The following is a 24,960-nucleotide window of genomic DNA, read 5'->3' on the forward strand; positions in this document are numbered from 1 at the left end:
AGTGACCTGATATAGAAAATGCTATATGGCAGTTTCCTATCATTTTGAACACTATTTTTTTATGCTATGAGCTAAGAGTTCTTTATCACCATCTTTGAGATGTGTGCAACAGAATTGCTTTGTGGTGAAATATCATTTTGTAGTGGTTGAGCACACAAACTCTGGAGCTAGATTGCCTGTGTATAAATTCCAGTTCTGTCTTACTAGCTATGTGAACTTGGGCAAGTTCTAAACTCCATGCCTCAGCTTCCTCATCTATAAAATGAGGATAATAGTACCTACTTTATAAGCTGTTAGAAAGGTAAATAAGTTATATGTGAAGTGCTTAGGATAGTGCCTGGCAGTACTATGTAGACATTGGATAAATTAGTAAGTTAAAAATGTAATAATAGGATTTTAATATAATAACATCCTATAGAAATAAAATATGTGCTCAGTCAACTCCTCCCTATAGTGAATGGAATTCCTATTTCATTTTCTTGGACTACAGAGACCAAATGATAATCGCCTGTGATCCTCATTCATTGTTAAGAAAGTTGAGTCTCAGGTTAAGTGACTTGCCGGAGGTCACCCACCAGGAGAACTGGGACTCAAGCCCAGATCTTATGATTACAAACTCCAGGTTTTTATGTTATATGTCAACCTGCTTGAAATTTACATTGGGCCACCTGTTTCTAATCTTTATAAACATACCAAAATAATAAGCTATCATCTATAAACTAGAAAACCACAAAGTCCTTCTTATTGCACTCCTATTGTTAATTCAGCCGACTTGATTAATTAACTTAACCTTTAACCAGGGTTTTTCAAAGTTGGACAAAGCTGTTAAGGGCCTTTTCTTTGTGCTTTAGCTTGTTGATTTTTTGCAGTGGACATAGGGGCTCTTCATGCTGTCATTAAAACCTAGGAATTATTTCATTCCCTTGTAACATTAGCAGTAACTGGTTATTATTAATACAAATAATATCCTGATGCCAGGATTTGTTTTGTCTTAAGGTTTTTTGTTTGTTTGTTTGTTTTGCTCTACTGTTGGTTCCCAAACTTGCTGGTCATCACCTTCTGCTGTAAAGCTCCTTAAAAGTACCTATTCCCAAACCTGTTTGCTCAGTGAATCTCAAGAACCACTTCATAGCAGATTATTTCCCCACAAATAACCTATTTTCTCTATGTTACTAGAATTAGCTGAAGGAAATATTTATATGAATGTATATTATGTTTACTGTGTTTACTTTGTAGAATGTATGAATGTGTTCATGAGTTGATGATACTAAAGAGGCCAGGGAAATTTGGGGCAAAATTGTAACATTACATTCCCTTGTCCTTTTAAATATGTTTCTCCCTTTGGCGGTGCTTGATTTTCTCCCTGCTATCCTACTGGAACCTCCTCACTTTCTCTCTCTTTTCAAAGTCTGATTTCAGGTTCATCATGTTAAATGACTGACATATTGGTGGTATAAAAATTGTTTTCTAAAGGATGTCACCCCAGATAATGGATCAACCTAAAATGTCTGGAGCTCCTTTTTAAAAAAATTTCGTATATAGCAGTTGTCTCTTCCGCCTTGATAGGAAAAGAGCTTAAATATTCAAAATACTTAGTAAATACATGTTAAAGTCTAGGTTAATAACAAAGCTTATCTAGTACCCTGTGATTTTTCAGATTTATCCATTGGGGCCATTTTATTTTAAACTGCTTGGTTTCCTACCCCCTATCTCCACCCACAATGTTGCAGAGGGTACCCAGTAAGGAGTTTGGTCTCCCATTTTGGTACTTTCTAGTATTTCAAGCCAAGTAATGGAATTAAACTGTAAAGATTTGACTTTCAAATTTCCTTCTTTCTTTGTTCTGCCCAATTTTTCCTTTAGTGCTCATTGCATTCTTGACATTCTCTCTCAATCTGATGTAAAGAATCACACTAAACAGTGCTAGATCTTTTTTTTTTTTTTTTTTTTTGGTCAGCTTTATTGATTCACACTTTCCAGTGGCATGGAATGGGGGACATAAGCTGTTTTGATCTTAAAATCCTGCTAAGTTAGATAAGTAAAGTTACTATTTATGTCTATAGGAAACTGAGAACAAAAGCAACAAGTTATTAAGCTTTTAAAAGCAATATTTGCTTCAAGTATTCATTAATTTGAACAAGCTGTCTAGATAATCCAGAGTTGATTATACAAAGATTATATGAACCTATGTTAAACATGACAGGTGAGAGGGAAGGTAGATATTCTAGGAAGCCAAGGAGACTGAAGCTATAGCTCTATAGTCTTTGTTGCACATGGGTGTGATGTGGCTATCTTCCAGTTTGCATCAAAGAAACAGGAATGTTTTTACTGTCTGGATTACCGGTTGGTATTGCAGAAATAGAATTTAAGGAAGACAAGATATCATGGTGATTAACTTTTTATTGAACTGCTTTAAGTGAAAATGCTCTGCCCAACAGAGAAAAAGAGCGATAGCTTTGGCACAATAATAAATAGAATGATGCATCAGTGCGATACATGGTTAGAGTCAGTGAGCTATGTTCCATCTTTGAATATATAAATAGCATCAATTAACTTAAATCTCCAGGCAGAGTACTTTATAATAGGTGGGAGTGTTCATCCTCAAACATTTAGCAGAGATGCATTCCAAAGGACAAACATTTTGTTTTTCTTTAGATTATGAAATCTATGACTTATATCCTCATATTTCTAAAGGCATATTATGTAAGACATAATTTAAGTAATGGTCAATATTTGAAGTCTTTTCAATGAATTTATGAAGCCTATTAAAGCAATTTCTAAGTACATGTGATTTATATTTTCTAGATTTTTAATGTATGTTAAACATGTCTAAAAGATAAATTTTCTAAATCGTAAGTACTTGTATTTGCAGTTACCTTTAATATTGATTAATCAAAATTTGAATTGATATTTTTTAGATTGTAGATGTTGTCATTGTGCCTAAAGGATTGTAGTTAGGTTCTACCATCCCCTAAATAGATCATATTAAGAAGTATTTGATTAAGTTACTTTAGTTTTAAAATTAGGTACTATTTTTTATATAACATTAGTACTTGAAATTAGACACATTTTTTTCAAGAAAAAATGCTACTAATATTATAGGATATATCAGTGATACATGAAGTACTTTACATATCTAAATTTTATACAAAAAAATGAAGTTCTATGTTATCTTAGAAGTAATATCACTATAATATCAGATGGTCTTTGGGTTTATAAATTTTTCTTTTATCTTTGTAGGGGGTAATCACATAATTCAAGATTAAAATGAAGCAGCCTTTCATTTTCATCTCCAGTTTCCTAAAGGGGTTTTACTCATGCCACCTTGCACAAAATATATCTTTTTATAGTACTCAATAAATAGTTACTGAGCTCCTATTATTTGAGACTCTTATAGACTAAGAAGTGAACAAAACAGATAAAATTCAATGGCCTCAAATTAGTGACTTAAATTAGTGGAATAAGACATGTAGTAAACAGATCAATAAGAAAAAGATACAGCATGTTAATTATTTCTGAGTACTATGCAGAAAAATTAGGAGAGAGCAATAGGCAGATAGGGGACACAAGGGGTGGAAGGAAAGACTACCACTTCCCTATCTATTCAAATATTGAAAGCCCCACAGCTATGACATTCTTCCTATAGATAAACAAACACCAGTGGTTGGTTGATAATAATTCTTGTTTTGATTGTATTTATCCCTCTCTTTTATTCCATAAAGTATCAGGTCCCTTATATTCCCATGTCTCAGGGGAGTTTTCTGTTATGGGAATCAAAAGCAGGGCTGGCCTCTTTTCCTGACCTGAATTCCTTGAGGGTGGGCAGGGTGGATTGGAAACAGAGAGTCCAGTGGCACTGAGAGGGAGAGGCAAGTACAGCAAGGCAGAGAAGATATTCTCTCAGACTTGGACAAGGACAAAAGACAAAAATCTGTCAGTGCCCTAGGCAAGTGGCAGTATCTCAGAGAAGAATAGCACTGGGGGCACACAGGAAGGTTGAACCCATGCCATCAAGGCTCCCAGCCTCTGAAAAGATTCTTTTGTCCAGGTGTGGCAAAGCAGCTCTTGGGTTGCCTGACTTCAAGGAACCTGAACAAAGATATTCATGTAACCATGATGGGCTGAAGAGTAGCGATCTGCCCTCACTTTTCAGGCAGCACTTTTCAGGGACAATGCCTTTTCTAATTTATGTGATCCAAAGGAAAGTAAAGAGTGGCTCCAAAATTATTGAAATCAAATTTCTTCTTGTTTTGGTTGGATGAAGGCTGTTATATTCAATTTGATTTAGCAAAATTAAGGTAATGTGACATTGCTTACACATTTAAGTTTGAGGAGTGAGATTTATCTTGCTACAACCCCAGGTTATTATATCTTGATTAATTCTTATGTGGAGAAAAAGTCTTAATATATAAAGGAAAAGAAGACATGAATTTATGCCAGATTGCAGATTTCTCTCCACTGGCCTTACTGGAAAGACAATCCCATATGTATTCTTTTCCTTGAATGTGCCACTCCATATTAGTATGCAGTGATAGCACAGACCTTTTCAGTGAGTCTCAAGTTACTGAGAAGGGATTCAACTACCTTCTCAAACTCTGGGAATTGGAAAAATAATATTAAGGCCTTGGTTGGCCAATAAAACCTGATTGAAACAAAATCACATAGGACAGTGGTTTACAAACTTCTCAATTTTGCACACAGCTAGGAATTTTCTCAGACATAGGGTATTATCTTTCCCTGTCTGGCCATCTGTTTAGTCTCAAACCTCATCCTTGCTTCAAACATTTTCATGCTTATTCACCTATCAAGAATCATCTTATTTATACTCATAAGTTTACACAAATTTTTAAATCTAAATGTCTTCCTTCTTTTTCTATGATGATTACTTCTTTTTCCCTCTACCCAAAATTTAATAAAAATGATTGAGAAAACTCAAGTTTCCAAAGTAATATAGACATAATAAAGGATATAATATCCTTTCTTGGGATTGCAGGATTTACTGGAATTTGACGATCATGGTGCCCACCCCTTCCTATAGGATCATTTGAAATCACTGATCTTAATCCTTGACTTTATAAGCTTTTATCTCCTTGGAAGTTACTAAAGAGCTGCCTTGAAAATTTCCTTTTTAAGCATATTTTAAAACTTGTCTGTGTTTTGTTTTGGGGTGGGAGATAAACTAACTTGAAAGTCTAAAATTATTAGAAGTACCCTGATTTTGGTGAAAGACATGCATCTTAAGGCCTTCAAGCTGAAGACAAAAACAATTATTTTCGCATTGCAAATTGAGATACAAAGGTATGTACGCAGGACTTAAAAAGGAAGGTGCCAAAACTGGCTTGGCACCCCTTAGCCTAATTTACATAAGAATATAAAAGGTTTGATGTTGAGCATACAGATATTTCTTCAGACAAAATGTTGGTGTGCTGTGGTATTTTCCCTATACCTCCTCATTCCCCATCTTTGGAAAAGATGTCCGTTGGAAGTGGTCATTTTCCATTACCTCATGTGTAGTACAAGGGTTTTTTTTTTTTTTTTTGGAACGCTTGATGCATGTACCCTGGAGCTTGAGCAACACAGCATACTGCTGTCTATCTTCCCCTTGGGAAATCTACAGGGTGACACTTTCTGGTTATCACAGCTGAAGCGAGATGGCGGCACTGGGAATGGCCAGGCCAGCATTACCATAGTGCGGGGGAACAATGATACAGACAATATGAGAAAAGAGTCAGAGGTCATTTTAAAAGGGTCTCCACAAAAAAGGCCTCCCTGCCCCCATGCAACCTAAGCAGGAAGATGTGGAAAAATGGTAATAGGATATGGGTTGAAAGCAACTAGCTTACAGAAAGACATTGCGCCTGCTAAGGAAGTTGCAATCAGATGTTCCTAGTTGGGAGACAGGACTCACTAAAAAACCCACAAAGCACCCGACGATAAAGCATATTTCAAGCCCTGAAAGCACCAACCGCAGACTGACATGATAGCAGATAAATAAACACATTTTCTACAATTTCTTTTCTGTTCCCCATATCTAACCCTTTGAACCCTAGAGAACCCAGAAGATGGGGAGAGAGAAGGAGAAGCATGAGGAAGATGAGAACCACCAACCTGAAATGTGCTCCTAGCTTGCGAAACATGAGTTTTAACTTGAAATGAAGTTTGGAATTTTGTCTTTAACGTGGTGGCAGACATTTTAGTTTTTGAATTTTAGAGGACTAAAATAATTGGAGGATATTTTATTATTTGAGTTTTACTAGAAAAGTCACAGAAACAGTGGTGGGTTTTAGCCAAGGGTTCAGAAACATCTAGATTCCAGTTGAGTTTGAATGACAGTTACCTTCTGCTTAAGCTTGAGTCCTATTTTGAATAGTATTTGGCTTTGAACAATTCTTTGTTAAATCTGAACTTAATTATCTATTTGCTAGCTAGAAAGAAAAACATAAACGTTTTCATGTTTTCAAAAGACAAATTTTTTTTAAAGGTAATTTTTACCCTTAGTTTGGGCTTATTTATGAAACAACATTGTTTCCTTTGTTAACTTGTTCTAAAATGTAAACTTTCAAGTTGAACATTCATCTCATTAAATACTATAGTATTTTTAAATTGAACTTAATCACAGATGTTATTACTGTAATTCATTCAAGCATGATGTTCATTAATCCTTCACAAACTTTATCCTAGTAATTAGTATATGGAATGAATTTATTGTGTTTAGTGAGATACTGAGTCTTTGCCTCTTTCCTGTCAACTCACAAGCCTTTCCTTGGAAGATTCCAATTGAAAGCTAAGAGAATGAAGCCAAGTTTATGAAGATGATTACAAACATACTTTTTTTGGTAGCTTCTGCAAAATAATTCAATTAAATAAATGTGAATCATTTAATATGTCTTGAAAAGTACATGAACTCATTTGACTATTTTATTTTAATTAGAGGAGAAGTTGGTTGTTCAGGTAGGAAATTTTGATTTTTAAAACATGGAGAATTGCATATTCTTTAATATTGTCCTGGTCTAATTGACTAATATAATTAGCCAAAGTAAGAAGCAAAAGTGCACATACAAGAAAGGATGAAGCAAAATTATATTATTAGTACATGATTGTATACCTGGAAAATCCCTAGAACTCAAATGGAAAAACCACTAAAAACAAAACTATTCTAAACCATAGAAAAACCATTAAAAACAATGAGAAAATTCAGTTATGTGTCAGGTTATAAAATTACTATACAGAATTAAGCAGTTTGAAAATATGAAGGGATTAAAATTCTCATTTATAATAGCAACAAAGCTATAATACACTGGTATAAGCCTAAGAAGCAATTGCAAGATCTGTATGAATAAAACTTTAAAATGCTACTAAGAAACAGAAAATATAACCTGAGTAAATGGAAAGATATAATCCTCTTTTTGGCTTGGAAGATTTAATATGGAAGATGTCAGTTCTCCCTAAATTAATTTTAATACAAGCTCAATTTTAAAAAAACAGGACTTTTAATTAAACAAACTAATTCTAAAATTTGTAAGATTTAACGAGAGAGAGAAGCCTATAAAATATAAAAGATATAATAAAGCTTCAATAGTTAAAGCAGTATGGTACTAATAATGATTTGACAGATTAATAGAGACCACAACTAAATTCAAAAGTACTTGAACATGTAGTTAATGGTTAAAGGTTGTATTGTTTAATAAATGATATGGGTACAAATAGTTAGGTACTTAGGGAAAATAATAAAGTTGGAGCTGTACCTCATACTTGCATTCAAACTAGTTCTAGATAGATGAAAGATTTACATAAATAAGGAAAATACAAATGTACTGAAAGATAAATTATAAACAGGAAGATATTTCTGACACATATAGCAAAGGGCTATTTTCTTTAATATATGAAAATCTTTTACAGATTAATATGAACTCAGGACTTGAACAATCATTCCATATAAAAGAAAATATAAATGGCTTTTAAAAATATGAAAAATTACTTATAACTGCTCAATTTAAGAAATAAAAAGGATAATAAGAAGGAAATACCATTCTTAAAAAGTTTGACAAAGATCTAAAAGTTTGAAACAGAAGTGTTCTGCAGGGTGTAGGGAAATATATTGTTTGTGGCATTGTAAACTGTGACCTCCTCGTTTAAGAGTGATTTTATAATAGCTTCCAAAATTTAAAATGTACATACGTTAAACCTGGTAATTCAATGCCTAGAAATTTATCTTTCAGTAAACTCTCACACGGGCAAAATGACATATGGACAAATTTTTTTTATTGCAGCATTGTTTCAAATAGCATAATATGAGAAATAAGCTAAATGTCCATCACCAGAGCATTTGTGAAATAAATGATGGTACATGTATACCACTTATAACATACATACATCTATTTCCTCATTCCTTTGGTTATCTGATCCAATTTCTTGACTTAAATTTAAATGTCATGTGCTTGTGTGTGTGTATGTGTGTGTGTGTGTGTAATTCCTAAATTTTATCTGCATTCAAGTTTTCTCTCCTAAATTTCCTTATCCAACTGCTACTCGACATCTCCACTTGAATGTCTTAATTGTCTTCCTCTTGGATGTTGATATATTTCATATTCAACATGTCTGACCTCTTGATCTTCCTCCAAATCTCACTTTCTTGACAACCTGCCCCATGTTAGTAGACAGCAAATTCCATCCTTCCCCCTACTCAGTTTCAAAGTCCTAGAGTCATCCTCTCTTTCTCTCACAACTAATTTTCAGTTAGTCAGGAAATTTTTTTGCTCTACTCTCAAATTAGGTCCAGAATCCTAATACTTTTTTCCCACAGTAGCTCTACTACCACTATCATTTGTTACACAGATTATTGCAATAGCAATAGTCGACGACTTAAATAGTCGTCCTGCTTCTACAATTGCCTCTGTATGGCCTATCCTAATCAAAGCAACCACAATGATTGTTTTAAACATTAAATCAAATCAAACGTTATTCTTTTGCTGAGAACTCTGCAATGGCTCCCTTTTCACTCACAGTAACAGCCAAAGACCCTACAATGGCTTGCAAGGACCTCCGTAATGATCTGGCCCTTGTTAATTTTCTGAAATCATTTCCGATTTCTCTCTTTCTTCATCATTCAGACACAGCTACCCTGTATTCTTTGATGCTTCTTTAATATACCTGTATTCTCCTACATTAGAGGATTTTTCTCTGCTTGGAGTGCTCTTTACTTGAATGTTTATATCACTAACTCCCTGACCCCCTTCAGGGAGGTCGTTGCTCAAATGTTACCTTTTCAGTGATTGTTACCCAAACCACACTACCGACCACCCCTCAGCACTTGTGATCACCCTTACTTTGCCTTACCTTTTATTTATTACATAGTACTTATCACTTCTTATAATATATTATAGCCTTAACTTATTTGTTATGCTTATTGTAAATTGTCTGTTCTCACAGGCTAAAATGTAAGCTTTGTCTGTTTTTAACAATGATGGATCCTGAGGATATGTGGAATTAATAAATTAAGTAATATGCAAGAAATTTTAAAGCTCAAGTATATGTAACTATTCATAGCATTATATAAATGTACATAAATATTTATATAAATTATATAAATGCTTATAAATGCATACAATATCTCTGGAAGGCTATAAAAGAAACTGGTAATAATGGTTGCCTTTGGGAGAAACAGCACCTGGAAGAGAAGGAAGGTACATTCTATACTGTTGGAATTTGCACCTATCACTTCTTCAATTTACAAAAAAGAAACTAGTTTAAAAATACAATAAACAGTTGAGCCTAATTTCTGGAATGCAAAATTCTTTATAAAACAGAGCCTTAGCTTTTTGAGTTTGTTAGAAGATGTTAATTTGTATTGCCACTAGGTGGCACATACCTACTGATAAGTTTTTAAAGATTCCCAGACACAAGTTTTAACCAAAGCTTTTCAGTTCCCCTAACTCGCCAAAGTTTATTTTAGCTGTATCACACAGGTTTTTCTCAAGAAATTTCTTAACTATTTTCTTAAACTATTCCTATAGGGGCTAGTATAGTAACCGTTTAGTACTGTATAACCTTTTAAGTGATTTTTCACTATAATTTCTCAATGTCATAATATTCGAATTGCAGAAATGTCTTACATCTGCAAAGGCTAGCTTAGATTTCTAAAATAAGTTAAGATTTCCAATGTTTATTGAATTGTATTTGCCTATCTTTTTATCTTTTCTTCCTTTGAAATAACTTAATGAATTAAATTTATAGATTTTGTGTACAAAAGTAGATTTTTGTTTGATTATGTTGTTTCACTGCTTTTATGACAAATTAATCAGTGCCCAGTACCAAATGTAATTTAACAACTACTTTGCTTATATAATTTACAATGATATGTTAGGATACTGTGGAAGATACAAAAATGAGACATTATTTATTGCCTCTGTCTTTGGATTTTATCAGTGGTGGCAGTCATGAACACAAATAACTATAATACAAGCTAGAATGTAGTAAATTATTAAATGAAATTATTAAGTGTAGTAAGAGCATATAGTTGCTATTAATATGGGGTTTTCAAGAATATTGTGGCATTTGCAAAGAGGCTTAAATATATAATTTCATTCTTGGAATTAATTGAATATTGGTCTTATATAGATTTACATTTCTGTGTAAAGGGTGAATTATCTTATACATCTGAGATAAAGATATGATCTTATTATAAAGGTGGAAGATATACATTAATAGAATAATTGCCCGTATTCTTTTTGCTGGTAAAGTTGCTGGTAAAAGAAAATGATGGCATGGGTTGTATAAATTTGAACACTTAAAAGCATTATAAAAATCTTTTTTGTCAAGTTTTAAAATAACATTGGAAAAATTATTGGACTAGATAATTTTTATAGCCATTTTTGAACTAGAAATTCTTTGACTCTGTTTTTCTTTACAGACTATATTTTTTGAAAACTAAGCGTTTAGAAAATGTGCTGTATCGAAGTAGAATAACTTATTGAGTTCTTACTATGTCAGAAACTATCATCTATTATTTTGTTTAATACTCGTGAAAACTTATGATGTATGTACTGTTATTATTCACATTTTTCAGATAAAGACACTGGGCACAAAAAGTTTAAGACACTTGTATGAATATGTTAATATCTGCCATCACACCAAAATTAGATGAGGATGGAATTAATTTCCTTACAACAAAAAACTTGCTTTTGAATTTCTACCACTTTAATATTATTACTGTCACTAAAAAGGAATCAACATTATACTCATAAAATGTATTAATATTGACTACTTTTTACATTGAGAACCTTAACTTTTTGTAACTTTCTAAGTGTAAGATGAATCATGTTATCATTATTATCTTAGTGAACCAAGCATCTAACGCTTTTGGCTATTAACTTGTAAAATTCCAACAATTTTGCTAAATTCTAAAATAATAATAAAAATAATTATCAGATACCAAAGTCTAAGAAATATATTTGACAATGCTCCAAATTAGATTAAGTTCCAGCTCAATAGTTAAGTCAAATGGATTTTAAAACAATATTATCTATTCAAAAATGAATCTTATTCTTTTTCTGTATTTACATAGGCAGCAAAATGTAAGAATAAAAAGAAGTGGTATAAAAGTGCATTACAAGAAGCATACCTACTCTATGGATGTTCTCATGAACAAAGACTAGAAATGTGCTGCCTATCAAAACAGGGTATGTATGTTTTTTATTCTTTATCACTCCAAAATAAGGATTTATTCAGATGCATGTTCTTATATTTGCACTGTAAAAATCTGTCTTTTTCTCTTCATAGGGAAATAGTATATCTTTGTCCATCAGAAAATAGTTTTTGTATGAATTAGTAGCATGTATTTTGTCCTCTGAAACTATTTTCAATAACTCGACATATGATCTATTTTAATGCAGGGATTATTTTTAGCGCTTCTGTTATCTTCTTTACTCTTAGACTATCTACGTAGGTGCTCTTGTGTATTTCAAAAGAATATATTTCAAAACCAGAAACCACAGTTTTAAAATATATTCCTGGCATAAAGATTTCACTTGGATATGCTATACTATTATGGAACACAATATTTTATATGTAAATAAATTCAAAGCACAAATAAAAGTTAAGCTTCAACCTTTATTTAGATGAAAAAATATGGTAATATTTCAGGTCATTTTCAAAGAAAGTTCTCTTGAATCATAAATATTATGGTTTATCTATAGCTTTTAAAATAAGTTCATCTGAAAGATTATGGTAGGTATGACACATTTTTTAAAAACAATATGATTGTCACATAAAAATGATAATTTTCAATTAACTTAAATATATTTAAAAATTTTTCTGCTTAGTGATCATCATAATTTTTTTATCTTATAAGACCCCTTCTCTTTTTATTACCTTAAGTTTTAAAAGAGATTATGAGAGGATCTGGCTTTTGGTGCTGACTGAATTTTAAAGTAACAATAATTTTTTATTCTCCTTTGAAAAAGTTTAATATATATTTTTAAAAACATTTCACTTCAGAAAAAATTTAGATTTTTAACCCAGCCACCTAAGTTTAGGATTTAAAGCAAATAAGTAGATTTGAAAAGAGTAGGAAAAGTATGACAAGTACACTACTCTGGTTTATTCTGAGACCTGGAGAAGAGACATTTATTACCACAAATGTGATTTTATTCCTCATGCTGAAAATATAATGTCTCTGTTTATTAGCAATAAAGGTTGAACTCACTCTCTTGTCACAAATACAATTTTATGCCTTGCACAGACTATAGATTTCTCTTCTTTAACCACAATAAACTTTGAAACATTTAATTTTTTAAACATTAATACTTTTAAATAATATGGTTATTTACTTTTTAAAGTTTGCTCTCTCAGTACATTATGAAACTGTATCTTTGCCATTGTTGTGTGTGCCAGGCCATTTGTATCTGAGTCCTTTGGCATTCTTGCCTGTCCAGAGACTCTGGGAAAGGGATTATTTCTGATTGGTTTTGCAGCAATAATTCATTGTCTTGCTGAAAGTCTGATGATTTTTACATGTGGGATTTTATGTAAGTTAGCCTCATTCTCAAGAGCTATATGCCTGAAGACTTTCATGTTGTCTCTGAAGTAGCCAAAATGGAGAGGCATGAACAGACTTCCAGAAGTTCAATCTTCGCCATAACAGGTTCATTATTCACTATTCACTGTCTCCAAAATAGTCAATTTAATCCTTGTGTCTGCTTAGCATCTACTGTGGATTCCAGAAAAGTATTCAGCTTTTTACTGTATTAAAAAGTGGTTTTTACATATAATTAGCCATTGTTCAAATATTTCACCACAGGTGAATAGCTTAGCAGCAACCCATTTATTTCAACCCAGCAACTTTGGGGATTTCATCACCTAACAATTTCTTCTTCCAATCCAGGAAAAATTACTGTTAATATTTAGCCTATAGTATTCCTACCATTGCAGAAATTGGCACACTTAAATGTTTGATGAAACTCTTTCACTGTTGAAATATGCAAGGTCATTACATAATATGTAAATATAGACCCAGTCAAATGCTAACAAAATCCTGTCCTCATGATTTAGTTGCCCTGTTTTTGTTGTATTAACTATTACTCCAACTAAGTAATTCTTCTGCTGGACCTAGAAAGTTTTTCATTTTATAAAGAAACATTCGTTATAATTTTATTTTTAAAAACAAATAGGGTGTTATCCATATAATTGCTTTATAATTCAGCTTTAAGATTTTGTATTATTGGTAAGATTAATATTTTCTTACATACTCTACATTTTAGAGTGAATGTTCCCATCTCTTTAATTATTTTTCCCAGAATTATTTATATTTTTTAAAAAATCGACTTTAGTTTTTAGAGCAGTTTTAGGTTCAAGGAAAATTGAGTGGGAAGTACAGAGATTTCCCATATATCTCCTTCCCCACCCACAAACACTACCTTCCCCACTATCAACATCCCACACCACATGGTCCATTTGTTACGATCGATGAACTTATTGAGACATGGTTATCACCCAAAGTCCATAGTTTAGATTAAAGTTCACTCTTGGTGTTGTGCATGCTTTGGGTTTGGACAAATGTGTAATGACATATATTCACCATTGTAGTATAACAAAATATTTTTCCTAAAAATATTCTCTATTTCACCTATTCATCCATCTCCCCAACCAACCCTTGGCAAGCACTGATTCTTTTAGTCTCCATAGTTTTTCTTTTCCAGAATGTCATATAGTTGTAATCATCTAGTATGTAGTCTTTTTATTATTTTTTTTTATTTCAGAGTATTACTGGGGTACAAACGTTTAGGTTACATATATTGCCTTTGCACCGCCTGAGTCAGAGCTACAAGCGTGCCCATCCCCCAGACAGTGCATATCACAACCATTAGGTGTGAATGTACCCAGTCCCCTCCTCCCTTCCCAACCTGCCTAACACCCAAGGAATGTTACTTCCACATGTGAACATAAGTGTTGATCAATTAGTACCAATTTGATGGTGAGTACATGTGATGTTTTTTTTTCCATTCTTGTGATACTTCACTTTGAAGAATGGGCTCCAGCTACATCCAGAATAATACCAGAGGTGTTAGTTCATCATTGTCTCTTGTAGGGGAGTAGTATTACCACATTTTATTAATCCACTTATTTATTGATGGGCACTTAGGTTGTTTCCACATCTTTGCAGTTGTGAATTTTGCTGCTATAAACATTTGAGTACAGATGTCTTTATTATACAATGTATTTTTTTCCTTTGGATAAATGCCCAGTAGTGGGATTGCTGGATCAAATGGTAGTTCTACTTTTAGTTCTTTGAGGTATCTCCATATTACTTTCCATAGAGGTTGTACTAGTTTGCAGTCCCACCAGCATTGTATGAGTGTTTCTGTCTCTCTGCATCCATGCCAATATTTCTTGTTTGGAGACTTTTTTATAAAAGCCATTCTCACTGGAGTTAACTGATATCTCATTGTGGTTTTGATTTGCATTTCCCTGATTATTAGCAGTGTTAAGAATTTTTTCATATGTTTGTTGGCCATTTGTCTGTCTTCTTTTGAACAGTTTTTGTTCGTGTCGTTTGCCCATTTTGTAATGGGGTTGTTTGATTTTTTTCTTGGTGATTCTCCAGAGTTCTATATAGATTCTAGTTATCACTCATTTATCAGATGTGCAGCATGCAAATATTTTCTCCCATTCTATAGGTTGTCTGTTTGTTCTTGTGATAGTTTCCTTGGCTGTGCAGAAGCTCTTTAATTTGATATCAGGTTCCATTTATTTATTTTTATTATTGCTGTGATTGCCTTTGGGGTCTTCTTCATAAATTCTTTGCCTAGGCCAATGTCTTTGAGAGTTTTTCCAAAGTTTTCTTCTAGAATTCTTATAGCTTCATGCGTTAGGTTTAAGTTTGTTATCCACTGTGAGTTGATTTTTATGAGAGGTGAGAGGTGTGGTTCCTGTTTCCATCTTTTATATGTGGCTATCCAATTTTCCAAGCACCATTTATTTAATAAGGATTCTTTTCCCCAATGTATGTTCTATGAGGATGGTTTTATATCTGACTTCTCAGTTCTGTTCCATTGTTCCATGTCTCTGTTCTTGTGCCAGTACCATGCTGTTTTAGTTACTGTAGCCTTGTAATATAACTTGAATTCTGGTAAATTGATGCCTCTCAATTTGTTCTCTTTGCTTAAGATTGCTTTTGCTATATGGGGTCTTCTCTGGTTCGATACGAAGCATAGAATTTTTTTTCTAGATCTGTGAAAAATTATTTTGGTATTTTAATAGGGATTACATTGAATCTGTAGGTCACTTTGGGTAGTACAGACATTTTAAGTGTTGATTCAGGTGGTTCATGATCATGGTATGGTTTTCCACCTGTTTATATCCTCCTCTATTTCCTTCCTCAGTGTTTCATAGTTCTCCCTATAGAGATCTTTCACCTTGTTTGTTATGTATATTCCTAGGTATTATGTTTCAGTGGGTTTTGGGTAGCAAGTTCTCTAAATGTCTGTCAGGCCCATTTTTTCTAGAGTTCTGTTTACATCCATTGTTTCTTTGTTTCTTTTCTGTGTGGAAGATCTGTCCTGTTCTGTCAGTTGGGTTTTGAAGTCCCCAGCTATTACAGTGCTATGTCTGTTGTGCTGTGTCTGTTGTGTCTATTGTGCTGATCAGTTTGTAATGTAGTTCTGCATTACTTCCTGCAGGGCAGGTCTTGTTTTCACAAATTTCCTCAATGTTTGCTTGTCTGAGAAAGACTTTATTTCTCCCTCACATATGACACTTAATTTTGAAGGATACAAATTCTAGGCTGGGCATTATTCTGTTTGAGAAGACGGAGAATGGGGCCTCAGGCCCTTCTAGCTTGTAAGTTCTCAAGTGAGAAGTCTGCAGTTAGTCTTTTGGGTTTTCCTTTTTAAGTTACCTGGTGCTTTTGCCTTATAGCTTGTAGGAGAGCCTCTTTCATGTTTATTATGGCCAGTCTGATGACTATGTGTCATGCTGTTCTCCTCTTTGTAATGAATTTCCCAGGAGTCCTTTGAGCTTCTTGTACTTAGATATCTAGATTTCTAGCAAGGCCAGGGAAATTTTCCTCCATTATTCTCTCAAATAAATTATCTAACCTTTGTGTATTTTCTTCTTCACCCTCAGGGATGACTATGATTCTTATGTTGGGCCTCTTAACATAATCCCACGTTTCTTGTAGGCTTTGCTCTTTTCTCTTACTTCTCTGCTTTATCTCTGCAACTGACTTGTTGAATTGAAACGTGTTGTCTTCAAGGTCTGAGATTCTTTCTTCTGCTTGATCTAACCTATTCTTAAGGCTTTCCACTGTGTTTTATAATTCCTTGAATGAATTTTTTATTTCTGGAAGTTCTCTGTTTGATTTTTCTTTATTTTTTTTTCTTTTATTTCAGCATATTATGGGGGTACAGATGTTTAGGTTACGTGTGTTGCCCTTGGTTCCCCCCACCAAGTCCGTGTTTCAAATATGTCCATCCTTCGGGTAGTGCGCATTGCACTCCTTGTGTATACAAATACCCGTCCCTTCCTCCCTCCTCCCCCCTCATCCAATAGATGTTATTCTGATATGTGCATTTATGTGTTGATTAGTTAATACCAATTTGATGGTGAGTACAAATGGATCCCGTTCTTCTGCTCTTGTGGTGCCCCACTTTGGATAATGGGCTTAAGTTTAATCCAGGAAAGTGTAAGAGGTGCTAGATCACTGTCATTTCTTATGATTGAGTAATATTCCATTGTAAACATATACCAAATTTTGATAATCCACTCATGGATTGACGGGCACTTGGGTTGTTTCCACATTCTTGCAATAGTGAATTGTGCTGCCATAAACATTCGGGTGCAGATGTCCTTACCGTAGAATGTTTTGTGCTCTTTTGGGTAGATGCCTAATAGTGCTATTGCTGGATCGAATGGTATTTCTATTTTTAGCTCTCTGAGGTATCTCCAAATTCTTTAATATTTCAATTTCTGTAGTGAATTTTTCATTCATTTCCTGCATTCTTTTTTTGGTTTCTTTGTGTTGGGTTTCCATTTTATCTTGCATTTCAATGAATTTCCTTACAATCCATGTTCGAAATTCTTCATCTGTCATTTCAATGTTCTGATTTTGGTTGGTATCCATTGCTAGAGAGCTGGTGTTCCCTTTTGGGGGTGTCCTTCCTCTTTGGTTCTTCATACTTCCAGAGTTCTTTCACTGATTCCTTCTCATCTGGAGTAGCTGTTGCTTCTTACCTTTGGATTTTCTTTTATTTAGATAATGACTCTCCCAGTTTAATCTCTGAGCCAGTAGATGGTGCTTGTGGGTGAAAATCAACCACACCCTGTATGATGAGTCAGTAAATACAGTTAAAGGGCATGCAAATTGACCTCTGTGTCAGTAGGTGGCACTTGCCAGAAGGAACAAACTACAATGTTGTTTTCTTGTCCTGTGACCAACTCTAGTTCCTCAGAAGAAGCTCTAATACCCCAGATGGTGGGTCGGGCCCTGGAACTTCCAGGTGTGTCTTTATTTTCTACCTCAGCAGGGACAGGTGGGGGAGTGAGGCTGGGTGTGGCTAGGTTTGGTGGGCCTTCCCTCAAGCTCCACAATTGCTTTTAGCAGGGATCAAAGGTCTGTTCCCCACTGCTGGGAAAAGCTGCCAGGGAGGAGCTGAAGTGGCCCACCCAACCAAAAAGTCTATGTGTGGAGAGGGGGATGTCTGAGACCCATAATCAGGCAGTCTGGGGGCAGGCATGCTCCTTTCCACCCTCCCCTATTCCATGGTTTTTCCCAGAACTCTGCTGGCAGGCAGGACCTCAAGCCAGCTGAGCTCCCCATGACCATGATGTGGGCTGGGATGTTCCCTTCCAGCCTAAGCTGGGAGCATGGCCCTCCCATGGGAGTAGGGCTGCCCTGCAAGCATGCCACACCTAGGACCCACTCTGCATTCCACCCCTGATCTGCCCCCACAGGCACCCATACCTCAGGAGACTAATTCACAGATAACCCCTCTGTGCCCCCGGGCAATGCAATTGAGACCTGGGTATATGGAATCTGGCTTGTAGGCCCATCCCCTGGGCTCCAAAGATCAATCACTGACCATGCCTGGGAGTAGGATACTGGTCCCAAGTCTCTCTCATGGGGTGCCCAGACTGATTCAATATCCTTCCACCTTGGAGTGTGTCCCACTCTGCTGGAGTTACTGGGCAAGCAGCACCAGGGAAGGCAAGCAGGCAGGGAGCTCACAGTCCAAGCACCCCTCAGTCTGCTGCAAGACTCCAAAAGCAAAGATCTTCACCCCATTCCCTGTGGAAGCCTCTGTGTGGTGGCTCAATTGTCTCTCTTGGTAGCCAGCCACAGGTGGGGGAGGCGATGGGGCAAAATAGAGTCTAGGTGGAGGTAAGTCCACCCTGTGGTTGCCTCCAACCCTCTCTCTGAGAGGCAGTCCACCCAGTATGATGAGACTCTGTACTCATGCAGATCACCTGAGACCCAGTGGATCCCTGTGGCTCCTGCAGTCTGGGCCAGAGTTGGGAAATATCTGTGTGGGGATGAGCAAGACAGAACATGAGGGGTTGAGGCCCCCTGGGAAGGGCAAAGGTGCCTGGTGGGCAGAGAATTAATATGGCACCTGCCATCCAGCTCAGGTCTGTGGAGTGAGAGGTGCCCTGGACAGGGTGTGAGCCTGGTGTGCTGTTCTCAAGAAGCTCTCTGCTCACTGGCAGCAGCAGTCTCTGGACTTGCTTTGGCCAAAGGTCTCTCCAGCAGCTCAGGAGCCCACCAACAGTCCGACATGTGAGGGAGGGGGATGTTCGCCAATCCACCTACTCTTCTCACTGGTCTCCGAGCCTCTCTGGGCTTAATCCCTGCCAATGTATTTCTCCTTCCAGTTCTGCTCTGCAGCCTCTTCCCATGACGTCTCCTGTAGGTTCAGGAACATTTCCTTCAGACTCTCATCTGATCTATGTTTGTCTGTTTCTTTTTTCTCTTTCATCTAAAATTTCTCCTTCTTACAGAGACATCTGGCTGGTGATGTCTTTGATTCACCACCTTGTCCCTCATGTAGTCTTTTTATATTGGCTTCTTTCTCTTAGTAATTTGCATTTAAGTTTCCTCCATGTCTTTGCATGGCTTAATAGCTCTTTTCTTTTTAGTGTTGAATGATATTCCATTGTCTGTATGCGCCACGGTTCATTTATCATTCACCTATATCTTGGTCGCTTTCAAGGTTTAGCAATTAAGAATAAAGCGTCTATAAACATTTGTGCACAGGTTTTTGTGTGGATATAAGTTTTCAATTTCTTTTGGTAGATACCAAGGGGCACAATTGTTGATCATATGTGAGAGTGTGTTTAGTTTTGTAAGAAACTGCCGACTGTCTTCAAAAGGGGCTGTACCCTTTTGCATTCCCATCAGCAATGAATGAGAGTTCTTTTTGCTCCACATCCTCACCAGCAATTGGTGTTATCAGTGGTTTGGGTTTTGGCCATTCTAATAGGTGTGCAGAGGTATCTCACTGGTGTTTTAATTTGCATCCCCCCAATGATATATGATGTTGACCATCCTTTCATGTACTTATTTGCCATCTGTATATCTTCTTTGGGGTAGGTGTCTGTTCAGATATTTTGCCCCCATTTTTGGTAGGACTTATTCTTATTGTACAGTTTTAAAAGTTCTTTGTATATTTTGATATCACTCTTTTATCAGATATGTCTTTTGCAAATATTTTCTCCCAGTCTTGTCTTTTCATTTTCTTGACAGAATCTTTTGCAGAACAGACATTTCTAATTTTAATGAAGTTCAGCTTATCAATTATTTCTTTCTTGGACCATGCCTTTGATGTCATATCTAAAATGTCATTGCCATGCCAAGGTCATCTAGATTTTCTCTATGTTGTCTTATAGGAGTTTTATAGGTTTGCATTTTACATTTAGTCCCATGATCCACTTTGAGTTAATTTTTGTGAAGGGCTTAGGTCTATGTCTAGATTCATTTTTGTGTGTGTGGATGTCTAGTTGTTCCAGCACCATTTGTTGAAAAGACTGTCTTTGCTCCGTTGTATTGCCTTTGCTCCTTTGACAAAGATCAGTTGCCTATATTTATGTTGGTCTATCTCTGGGCTCTCTATTCTGTTCTACTGATTTATTTGACTGTTCTTTTGCCAGTATCACACTCTCTTTTTTTTCCTTTTTCCAAATGTCAACTTTCTACTTCTACACACTATCTTGATACTAAGCTTTATAGTAAGTCTTGAAGTTGGGTAGTTTTAGTTCTCAAACTTTGTTCTTCTTCTTTAATATTGGGTTGGCTATTCTGGGTCTTTTGTCTCTATATATAAACTTTACATTCAGTTTGTCAATATCCATAAAACAACTAACTGGGATTTTGATTGGGATTACATTGACTCTATAGATCAAATCGGGAAGAACTGACAGCTGGACAATATTGTCTTCGTATCTGTGAACATGGAATATCTCCATGCTTATTTAGATCATCATTGATTTCATCAGAATATCGTAGTTTTCCTCATTTAGATCTTGCGCATATTTTGTTAGATTTGTGCCAAGTCTTCTTTCAAGATTTTTCTTTATCTTTGATTTTCTTCAGTTTGAATATGATACGCCTGAGTATAACTTTTTTGATATTTATCCCCCTTGCTGAGCTTCCTGGATCTGTGGTTTGGCAGCTGGTATTAATTTGGGAGGAAATCATCAGTCATTATTGTTTCACATATTTTTTTCTGTTTCTTTCTCTCTTTCTTTTCATTTTGTTATTCCTATGATGTATATGTCACAGTTTTGTAGTTGTCTGACAGTTCTTGGATATTCTGTTCTATTATATTTTTCAGTCTTATTTCTCTTTGCTTTTAGATTTGGTAGTTTCTGTTGATATATCCTCAAGCTCAGTGTTTCTTTGCTCTTCTGTGTCCAGTCTACTGGAGAGCCCATCAAAGGCATTCTTTATTTCGGTTACAGTGCTTTTGATCTCAGCATTTCTTTTGATTCTTTCTTAGAATTTACATCTGGTTTTGCATGTCCACTTTTAACATTATAATAAGTTCTTAGCATATTAATCATAGTTGTTTTAAATTTATGATCTGATAATTCTACCATTCCTGCCATATCTTGGTCTGGTTCTGATGCATGCTTTGTCTCTTCAAACTTGTTTTTTGCCTTTTAGTATGCCTTGTAAATTTTTGTTGAAAGGTGGGATGATGTCCTGGGTAAAAGGAAGTGTGATCATAGGCCTTTAATAGTACAGTGATAAGACATAGGGGGGAGGGGAAGCATTCTATAGTTCTATGATTAGGTCTCAGTCCCAGGCTGTGAATTTCACAAGGACTTCTTTTTTCTTCACTCATTCAAGTGGTAAAAGATGGCTAGAAGAGGCTGGAGTTGGGTATTTTGCTTACTCCAGGTCAGGCAGGTTCTGAAAAGACATCAATAGATTAGGCTCTGGCAAAATAGTTTCTCCTGAGTGAAGACCTTGTTAAGAAGAACAGAATGCCCTAGCATATTATTTCAAAATGATTACTTTTCCCTTCCCCTGTTGGAATGCTGGGAGATTTTTCTCCAATCTTGTCTGTGAGAACCTGGTAGAACTCCTGGAGGTAAAACTCACAAAAGTGTGGTCCCTCCCCCTATGACCAGGTCCCCTGGAGTGTTTGTCTCTTAGGCTTGTCCACAATGAACGTCCAGCAATTTGTCAATTGAAGTTCAAGTTTTCTTACTCCTATACTGGTTCTCATGGAAGTTTCTGCCCATGAGTTTCTACCCAAGTGAGTTGCGATTCTCTGTATTTGCCTGTTTCTCCAAATTTGGGGGCAGTGGTTTACTCTGTGGGCTCACTTTTCTGAAAGATCTAAGAGTTGTTGATTTTTCAGTTTGTTTAGCTTTTTGCATGTTGTTGGAATCAAGTAGCCATTTCTAAGCTCCATACGTGCCAGACCAGACACTGAACTATCCTCTGCCTTTTTAAGAAATGCTCTCAGCTGTCACATTTAAAGAAGTGCAAACTGATGAAGTTTTTCAGATGCTATGAAGGACAAGCTTAAAAAAAAATTACTTAAAGAAGAGAAACCATTGAATTAAGTTAATATTTGTATTTCTCTCTAATATGATTGTAAATAAAACATCTTTAACATCTGTTCTGGGTCATGAGGCATAGCCACTTCTATTCATTTAGAACATTTTCATTTACTACCTGCAGCTCCTCTTTTGCACTGTAAAATATGACTTGGATAACAGCTCAAAAGAGGAGTGAAGGCCCTTTTCATTATCAAAATCTACATTTCCTGTTAACTGCTTTCACTCTTTATGAGAGTCTCTACATGCAGAGATTTCTGAAGGAAGGAAATTAAACCTTTCTCACTAGGGAAAATTCAGCTTTGAGAAAGTGGTTAATGTTGCTGAAGTTGAACACAGACCTACTGCTATTAATGGGAAAATCACTAGTGATCATAATGTTTTTAATTAATTTTTTTATTTTTATAGACTTATAAGTACAAAATTTTTCCATGGATATATTGCACAGTGGTGAAGTCTAGGCTTTTAGTGAGCCCATCGCTTGAATAATATACATTGTACCCAAGAGGTAATTTTTCATCCCTCACCCCCTCCCACCTCCCATCTTTTGGTGTCTCCAATGTCTATTATTCAACTCTGTATGTCTATGTGTACCCATTGTTTTGCTCCCCCTTATAAGGGAGAACCTGTAGTATTTGATTTTCTGTTTCTACATTATTTAATTTAGGATAATGGCCTCCAATTCTATCCATGTTGCTGCAAAAAAACATCATTTCATTATTTTTTTCTGGCTGAGTAGTATTACCTAGTGTGTATATATACTACATTTTCTTTATCCAGTCATCCACTGATGAACATGTATGTTGATTCTATGACTTTGCTGTTGTGAATAGTGCTGCAATAAACACACAGGTACAGGTATCTTTTTTATATAGTGATTTTTTTTCCTTTGCATAGATACCCAGTAGTAGGATTGCTGGATCAAATGATAGATCTATTTTTAGCTCTTTGAGAAATCACCACACTTTTTTCCATAGAGGTTGTATTAATTTACATTCCCATTAACAGTGTGTAAGCGTTCCCTTTTCTCCAAATCCTCACCAACATCTATTGTTTTGACTTTTTTAAAATGGCCATTCTGACTGGTATAAGATGGTATCTCATTGTGATTTTAGTTTGATTTTCTCTGATGATTAGTGATGTCGAGCATTTTTTCATATGTTTATGATCATAATGTTTTTAAGTGTCACATAAGAATTTCTCTTTGGCATTTGAAAATCAATGTGGTTGTTGATACTCCCCCAACACACTCTCCTTTTATTAGGAGGTGGTTCTACAACTTTTGAACATAAAAAGTTCCTTGAACAACAGTTTAGATATTTCTGTTCCCAGTTCATCTCCATATTGGAAAATTTACATAAGAATGAGTTATAATATATTTTGAGAAGAAATAACAAATTTCCATTCTATTTTTCTTAACTTTGTATACCATCAAGATCCATTGAATCCCATTTTAGTTTTTGTTTTAGTTTTCTTTTTTGTTTAGTTTTAACTATTTGTGAGGATTGATATTTTATCATGACTTTTATTCTTATTAGAGTTTTTCAAAAGAACAAAGAGAAAATTTACTGGTTTTTTTAGGTACAATAAAACTTACCATAAGGTTCCACTGGGCCCTTTTTTAAGTCTAAATACATTATGAGATTTTAATGATCTTACTTTTTCTTATGTCTTGGAACATTTTGCTATTTTATCATTGCTCATCAATTATTTCCAACTATGTTAAAAAGACTGAAATAATTATTTAGGTAGAGGAATGGTGGAATCACTTTGAAGATAATACATTAGTGAAATATATTATCACTAAATTATTTTTCCTAGTATTCCAAAAGTTAAGATCTCACACATACCCCCCGCCCCATTATGTCTTTATAGCTAAAATGGAAGTGAACATTTGTTGATTATTTATTATCTGCCACACATTGTTTTAGGACTTCTATTTGCATAGATTATATTATTTAAATCTCACCATATACCAATGAGGTAACAGTTATTAACCGTGATTTATCAAAGAAGAAACTGAGGGTCTGAGAGCATTTACATTGTTTTGTATCTTACACTGTTTAGTATAGCAGTTTATTTAAAGCTGGTGTTGAATTCTAGATTCTACATACTCCAGAGCACACAAACTGACCACAATCTAGAAATCAGATATACTAGATGCTAACTGGAGTACAGCCAACAAACCAATCAAATTTGAGAAAGGAGGTTTGTCAAAGAAGTATACAAATACTGATATTATTACTTTTGGATTACTTTGACCCACTAAACTCTGGGAAGCTGAGTTTATTAGCATTTTTATTAAAAGGACCACTGAAAACAAAATACTGTTACCATAGTATGAGAAAGAAGAAAATTATAATCATTTAACTCTTCATTTCAACAAGAATATGGGCACTT

At 35.1% G+C, this 24,960-nt stretch overlaps 1 protein-coding gene across 1 annotated transcript in view; it reads left to right on the forward strand.

The window, feature by feature from the left end:
• Positions 1 to 24,960, forward strand: part of ZCWPW2 (zinc finger, CW type with PWWP domain 2) — an 80,502-nt gene that overhangs the window by 21,429 nt on the left and 34,113 nt on the right. The window contains exon 3 of the mRNA XM_012644548.1: positions 11,564 to 11,678. Coding sequence (XP_012500002.1) covers positions 11,564 to 11,678 — 115 coding nt within the window. The remainder of the gene's footprint in view (positions 1 to 11,563; positions 11,679 to 24,960) is intronic.

Source organism: Propithecus coquereli, unplaced genomic scaffold (genome assembly GCF_000956105.1).
Source record: "Propithecus coquereli isolate 6110/MARCELLA unplaced genomic scaffold, Pcoq_1.0 Scaffold214, whole genome shotgun sequence".
Taxonomy (NCBI): Eukaryota; Metazoa; Chordata; class Mammalia; order Primates; family Indriidae; genus Propithecus; species Propithecus coquereli.